Source organism: Arachis ipaensis, chromosome B02 (genome assembly GCF_000816755.2).
Source record: "Arachis ipaensis cultivar K30076 chromosome B02, Araip1.1, whole genome shotgun sequence".
Classification (NCBI taxonomy): domain Eukaryota; kingdom Viridiplantae; phylum Streptophyta; class Magnoliopsida; order Fabales; family Fabaceae; genus Arachis; species Arachis ipaensis.
Window position 1 is genome coordinate 104,881,938 of NC_029786.2, and position 8,028 is coordinate 104,889,965.

General features: G+C 44.5%; 2 protein-coding genes across 2 annotated transcripts; one reads left to right on the forward strand and one right to left on the reverse strand.

The window, feature by feature from the left end:
• LOC107627963 (protein MAIN-LIKE 1-like) lies at window positions 450-3,066 on the forward strand. The gene is made up of 4 exons (XM_021116525.1): window positions 450-1,033; window positions 1,718-2,460; window positions 2,543-2,630; window positions 2,725-3,066. Exons 1-4 carry the CDS (start codon window positions 962-964, stop codon window positions 3,064-3,066), a joined length of 1,245 nt encoding a protein of 414 aa, XP_020972184.1. The 5' UTR covers window positions 450-961.
• On the reverse strand, window positions 4,391-7,018 carry LOC107627964. Its single transcript, XM_016330772.1, has one exon. It carries the CDS (start codon window positions 7,016-7,018, stop codon window positions 4,391-4,393), a length of 2,628 nt encoding a protein of 875 aa, XP_016186258.1.

An 8,028-nucleotide genomic window follows, 5' to 3' on the forward strand; every position in this document is an offset into this window, starting at 1 on the left:
TTTTATAATTGGATATTTTATATAATTTTAAATTAGAATTCAGTAATGGAAGTGTTATATAATTAAATTTAAGAAATTTCTATTATGGATAAATTATGGTTTATTTTATTAGTTTGAGCTCTTAGAGATTAATTTATTAGAAATGATTAAATGGATTTTTGTAAATACTTTAAGTTTAAGTCAGTTAATATTTTTGTACAACTTTTATTATAATTAGTTATTTCATATAAATTGAAATTAAAGTTCTGGTGACGGAAAAATAATAAAAGGTTATATGATTTAATATATAATTGATATTTGGGTTTAAAATGTATTTTATAAAAATGTGACTAATATGTTCATTTTATAATTTAAATTAAAAATAATTATTTGAGCTCATTGATATATTGATCAATAAAATTTTATATGTTCCGAAAGTAATTTTTACAGTATTATATTTGAGGGTAAAAAACCCAAATAAGCTAAGGAGAGCTCCAAATTACCCAAATCAGCCAAATCAAAAATCCATACCTGAATCCACCAGGACGAATTATTATATAATTCGAATCAATAAGATTCGAATTATACTCTCAAGTAATTCGAATTGATATAACTCGAATTATATGCATGCAACAAATAAAAGTAATTCGAATTGATATGAATCGAATTATACACATGCAAAAATATGAAGTAATTCGAAACAAGTCGTTTCGAATTATACTTACCTAATTCGAATTTTGTTAATTCGAATTACTAGGAGAAGTGCACTTTAGAGAAGTTCGAATCTAGTTGATTCGAATTAGGTGAAAATTGATTTGCATAGTAATTCGAATTTAGTTGATTCGAATTACAAGGGTTTCGGCTATAAAAGGAGTTCGAACCAAGTTCATTCGAATCACTTTCTCATTCTCCAACCCCACCAAATCCCAGAGAAAAAGACCAACGTTCAGTACGAGTAAGACCAGAGCGGCTTTTTTTGTCGATGGGGGACGATCCGGGAAGGCTTTATCGTTTGGATGGAGTTGCTCATATCGCCGGTGTGATCAACGACGAGGTTAGTGGTTTATGAAAGCGGTTTATGATAACGGTATTTGTTAATGGTTTTTGATAATGGTTTATGTTACTGTTAGTAGTTTAGGATAGTGGTTTAGGATAGTAGTGTAGGCTAGTGGTTTTTGTTAATGGTTTTTTATAGCGGTTTATTTTAGTATTAGTGGTTTAAGCAAGCGGTTTAGGCAAGCGGTTTAGGCCAGTGGTTTTTGTTAGTGGTATTTGAAATTGTTTTTTGTAAGCGGTTTGTGTTAATAGTTTTGGATAGTGGTTTTAGTGATGGTTAGCGGTTTAGGGGCGTGGTTTGAGTTGGTGGTGTATGGTAGTGGGTTTTGTTAATGGTTTTTTATAGCGGTTTATTTTAGTGTTAGCGGTTTAAGCAAGCGGTTTAGGCCAGTGGTTTTTGTTAGTGATTTTTGTACTGGGTTTTTGTTAACGGTTTCGGCTAGTGGTTTCAGTGATGGTTAGGGGTTAACGGTAGTGGTTTATGATAAATGTGAAAATGCATCTGTTTTTGTTAATGGTATTTGCACGTGGTTTGAGTGAGCGGTTTGTGTATAAAATGTTGTTCGTTTGTTTCATATATCTTTTACCCATCACGATTTATTTTCTGGTTCCTTATGAAATATATTGTATATGTTAGTGGTTTGTGCATCTGTTCTAATTATGCGGTTTATGTACTGGCCAGCCTCGTCGTTGCATATCCAGCGTTAGGCGGCAGCAGGGGATGCGTCTTGATGAGAGGTACGTTCCGTACTTGCAGATGGCCGGATTGTACCATCTTGCGAGACTGAACGACAGATGGTTCCAACTAGACGAGCCCCTAGTCAGCGCATTTGTCGAGAGGTGGCGGCCTGAGACGCACACCTTCCACATACCGTTCGGAGAGTGCACCATCACGCTTCAGGACGTCGCATACCAGCTGGGGTTGCCAGTCGACGGAGATTACGTTAGTGGTTGCCTGACAGACTTCCACCTTTACATTGAGGGTGGGAGACCTGCTTGGCAGTGGTTCCATGAGTTGCTCGGTGTTTTACCTCCCGAGAACCAGGTGCAGAAATTCGCAGTCAACTGCACCTGGTTTCAGGAGACATTTGCAGAGTGTCCAGACGGGGCTGATGAGGAGACAGTTAGGCGCTTTGCCCGGGCCTATATCATGATGTTATTGGGCACGCAGCTGTTTGCCGACAAGTCCGGCAATCGTATACACATCAAATGGCTACCTTATGTTGCTCGGCTTGAGGAGATGGGTCGCTACAGTTGGGGGTCGGCCGCACTAGCATGGTTGTACAGGTGCATGTGCCGAGTCGCCAACAGACATGTGGTGAAGTTAGCTGGCCCTTTACAGTTACTACAGTCTTGGATCTTCTGGAGGTTTCCCACTCTTAGACCATCTGGGTATGATGAGATTAGCTGGCCACTTGCCTCGAGGTACCGTTATTGTTTTGTACTATATATTCTTCTTGTATTTATTTTCGATTATGCAACCAATTTTTATGTTTCTCGTACGCAGATGGTCTGGTTACAATCCTGGGATTAGCAACAAGGGACCTCGGGTACAGATGGCTCGCCTGAAGATCGACTTGTTACAGCCTCGGCAGGTAAGTACGCAGAACATATGTGTATCTGAAGTCATTGTTTCAGTTTATATTGTCTAACATAAGTGTACAAACGTTTTTATTTTTATTTTTCCAGTTCATATGGATGCCCTATAGCGCACTCGACGTCATCCAGGTTGTCCATCCGGAGGTCTTGGAGCCTCGGCATACGATGTTATGGCGGTGCAGGACGTCCCTGATTTATTTTGCGGTTGTCGAGTGGCATCAGGTTGATAGAGTTTTACCTCAGTTTGGCGGCGTTCAGCCCACACCGTCTCCCGCTGTGAACATCGACTTCTTGATGTCGAAGGACGGGAGAGGAGGTGACCGTTGGTTCCCGGTACAGTACGCTGATTGGCATCTTCACTGGCAGGAGCGTGCGGAGCACGTTCTACAGTTTGACATCGTGCCCGACCCGGTCCGTCACATGATTTCTTGACATGGTGGTATCAGCACGGAAAGAGGTTTTTGTCGCCGGAGATGTTATTGGGGGATCCGAGAGGTATTCCTATTCCAGATGAGGCGACGCAGAGGGGTGCAGGTCGACTTCCAGATATGGACGGGGTCGAGGATGTTCCTGACAGACGTCGTATTGAGCGGAGAGCACGAGTTGGGACACGTCGTAGCCAGCGTGAGTGGAACTGGGTGGGTCGGGCTATGGATGACGTCGACGACCCAGTAAGGGGTGGGGGGAGAGTTCATGGTCGTGGAGGCAGGAGGAGGGTGGGTGCTGCTAGAGAGGGTGCCCAGATGCCTGGGGGAGGTGATGTTGCGGGGGTTGATAGGGCCCATCAGGGCGGGCATGATGGTGGGTCGCGTGGATCTGGTATGGGAGATCCCACGAGTCACACTGATGCTGGGCTTGGTGGTGGAGGTCTTGGAGATTATTTCGTAGGTGTTCCCGGTGATGATCATACCCTTCAGGAGAGTACTCCATGGGTGAGTCCGGGCTCGATGTTTGGAGACTTGCTTGCCAGTGATGGCATTGTGGCCGAGTTTGGCGGACCGCATTTCCTTGATGATATCCGGACCATCATGCAGGAGGATGAGGCTGCAGCTGGACGGGTTCAGACGACAGGGACATAGGCACCCCTGGATGTAGATCTGAACGAGCCTGCCACGGTAGCTCCTGCGCATCCTTTTGCCATGGGTGGGACCCCAGCATCGGCCCAGACTATTGGGTCACATTCAGTTGCCGGCCCGTCATCATCCAGACCCGTGCATGTTGCGCCTATGACCCCGAGATAGCCACTTCCGGATGACAGCGACGAGTCGATTGAGGATGAGGAGCCACTTATACGTAGGGGTTCCCGGACACGGGTGCCACGCCGTTGCGGCACTGGATTGCACCTATTTAGATGATTTATGGATAGTGGTGTATGTCATGTTGTTATATTTATATTGTGTACCTTATGGGTTGCTTATCATTGTTATGGCATGTACTTTGTTGTTATGTTATTTGATGTTATGTTATGTACTTTGATGTTTTGTTATGTCATTTACTCTGATGTCTTCTACTTTTATGTTATGATATATAGTTTGATGTTATGTTATTCATTATGAGTCATCCCATGATATAATGTTGTTTGTTTTAGATATTAATTTCAATCATTTAAAAGACATTCAACAGAAATATTTGGTACGAATAACAAGTTTCATTACTCATACGAAACAACTTAGTTCCACGGAGAACAATGGTTGCTAACTGAAGTAGAAGACAAGTGCTACTAGATTAACAAATAAAAACAGACAAGCCAAATCTCCTATTGATTTCCAGCAGTCCCGCTGGGGCCTGCGGCTTGTGGACAACGACGCCTGGTGTGACCTGGCTGCCTGCAGAGGCCACATCTCTTTGGCCGGTTCGGATCTGCTTCATCCATGTTGGTGCGAATTCTTGTGGATCTAGGACGACCCTCCCTCGCACGCCTCATATTCGGATCCGGTATAACGGTAGGCCCGGCATAAGGTGGCCAGAAACCCTCTGGAATGGGAGGTGTAAATCCTATCTGATAGACACCGAAAACGGAAATAAGGCGATAGACCTCGTGGACGTAAGGCTGCCATGTAAGTCGTGAATAAGCACAGCATGCCAGTGCGTGCGGACAGGGAAAATGAAGTGCTTGGAAGTATCCACAATCACAAGTCTTAGACCCTAATGAGACCCTGTACGTACCAAGAGAGAATGAACCTGTCAGAGTCGTCTCAGCAACGGTGTATTCCGAGTTATCCCTGTCGTAAACAGTCACCGTGAAGCACCTGGCTGTCTTCAGGTTGGCCTCGATACACTTTACTAGGTATTGACTGAATTGTTGTCCAGTACACATCTGAGCCTCGGCCTCCCTACCCTTACGGACAAATAGCTCAGCTAGCCTTCCGTATGTGGCCTTCACCAGCGAGCAAACAGGGAGGTTTCTTACCCCCTTCAGGATTGAGTTGACACATTCCGAAATATTGGTCGTCATGGGCCCGAATCTCCGACCCTCATCACAGTACTGTGTCCACAACGAATACTCGATTCGGTTCGCCCAGTCACACATTGCCGGATTCTCAGAGCGCAGAATGTCAAACCAGTAGTCGAACTCCACTTCGGTCTTGGCATATGCGGCGTTAACAAGAAGCCTCCGGGCATCTTTTCCCTTGAACATCAAGGCAAAATTCGATGCAACGTGTCGAATGCAGAACGCCCGGTACGCAGCCGGGGGTAGCCATCCCCCATCCGGAGCCTCGAGGGCTGCCTTGATGCCGTTATGCCTATCTGAAATAACTAACAGACCCGGGTGAGGTGTCACGTGCTCACGGAGGTGGGAAAGAAAGAAAGACCATGACTCAGCATTCTCACCCTCAACTAGTGCAAATGCCACGGGGAGGATGTTCGAGTTTCCGTCCTGTGCAATGGCGACTAGCAATGTTCCCCCATACTTCCCATATAGATGGGTGCCATCAATACTCACCAAAGGCTTGCAATGACGGAATGCCTGGATACAAGGGGGGAAAGTCCAGAACAGCCTATGAAAATAAACCTGAGACTCGTCAACCTGTCCCCCAACTCGAACAGGGCAAGTCCTGAGGACGGCTACAGTGCCAGGCATCGTCAGCTGAACTCCTAAAACCCACCTAGGGAGCTCATTGTACGACTCGTCCCAGTCCCCATATATGACGGCAACGGCCTTCTGCTTCGCCATCCATACCCTCTTGTACGTTGGCTTGAACCCAAAGTGTGCGGCCGTGGCATTTTGAAGCACCTTGATGTTCACAGCTGCATCAGCCCTAACCATCGGCATAATGAAGGTGTATATCACATGGTAGTCCAGACTCCTATGGTCGCTGGAGATGGAGCTGGCGAGACATGTATGCGGTCCGTTGTATCGCTTCACTTCCCAGATACCCTTCCGCTGTCGGAGACTCAACCGAATCAGCCATGTGCACCCATTCCCAAACTCAGAACACTTTCCCACATACCTGCGATAGTCAGACTCAACGACCTTGTACTGGACCCCTCGGCGGATACTGTACGTCTTCACACTCAACAGCGCCTCATCTTTATCCTGAAATTGTTGGCCAACCTGGAACTCGTTCATACCGGCAGACCCCTCGGTATCTCTAGCGCCAAATCCTGAGGGCTGCAGAGCATTTTCGTCCTGCCGCATGGCATCCAGGTCCAACGAGGAAAAATGGGGTGGATACTGCTGTGTGCCAGAACTAGATCCACCTGTAGCCCTTCTCGGAACAGTAGTTCCAACATCATCGCCGCTTTCATCAGCGATCATATCCGGCTCCACGTCATCGTCATCTGGATCATCAAACAAACCATCACCAACACCAGCCGGTGTGGGACAATGTACCTCGGTGGGAATATGTTCCCTATACCGAACCGCGTCTCCAACATTGCCGCTCAGATCAACGGCAAACGAAGGAGACGCAACAGGCTGCATCGGTGGCTCATACACAGGAGCAGAGGATGAAGCAACAGCAGGTCTCGAGCTCGAGCCGGCAACCGCGGCTATAGTATTGGCATTCCGGTTCGAACCACCCGAGCTAGATACCACATCAACCAACTTTGCCAACAACTCTGGTGTCCTTACCTCGGGAAACTGCCTACGACAAAGAAACATAACATGCAAGTCCTCGTCACTACCGATTGTGGAACAATCAAACTTCACGGTGTCATGGAGCACCGCTGTTGGAATCTGGTAAAAAAACTTCTTGACCCTTTTAACTCCTTCGAGACCAAGCTTCTCCAGCACAGAGCTAACAAGAGCATCGTAGGTGGTTGTTGGCGTCACGATAATACATAGGGGATCCTTATCAGTGAACTTCACGCCGAACTGAGTTTTTCTCTTAATCGACCCTCTGTAATGTACCAGCACTAGGAAACTCTCCTCACTAGCCATCTCCCCTCTTTGTTGAGAGCATCATGAGTTCACAGCATATATATACAGCTCTGGTTCGCACTATATATATATAATTCGAAACAACTTGTTTCGAATTATGTTGTATCACAAGCTAACCTAGTAATTCGAATTAACTAAGTTCGAATTAGTTAAGTATAATTCGAAACAGCTTGTTTCGAATTACTTTATTTTGTTTCCTTCCTAGTAATTCGAATTAACTCAATTCGAATTACTTAAATTCGTTGCGTGCACATAATTCGAATTATATCAATTCGAATTACTTGATAGTATAATTCGAATCTTATTGATTCGAATTATATAATAATTTGTCCTGGTGGATTCAGGTGTGGATTTTTGATTTGGCTGATTTGGGTAATTTGGAGCTCTCCTTGGCTTATTTGGGTTTTTTACCCTATATTTGAATTTCTTGTTTCGCTTCAACCATGGTCACTGCTGTGAGAGCTAACGCTGTTACTGTCCCAGTTGTGTTGAGATGCAATACCGTTGCTATCTTGATTGAAACTGTTGCATGGCTAGTAGTGGCCCTGCCAGTTGTCTCTCCATAATTCCGCTTACGATTTTTTTTAATTGTGACATTGAGGTAGGGGATTTATTTTTAAAGTTTAACAGTTTTAATTTTAGAATGCCTACAAAGTTAATTGGATAATTGCAAATAATTAATAATGGATAAGAGTTGATTAATTGTTGTGAATGGCTTGAAATGTGTTTGAAAATAGTTAAGTGTTGTGATTACTCTGAATTATGATTAAAATTGAATGTGGTTGTGAATTGTGATTGAGTTATTGACTGTTGCGATAAATTGACTGAAATTCTGATCTTTGATGGATTATATTGGATTGGTTGCCAGTTTGCTGGTTATTCGATATATTGTAATGATCGTGGTATTGGTTGGTGACTGATTGGAACTGATTTTGAGATGTGTTGAAAGAATGGATCTTGAAATGTTAAGCTACTAGTTGAAAATCTAATTCCCAAAATAAAATGACAAT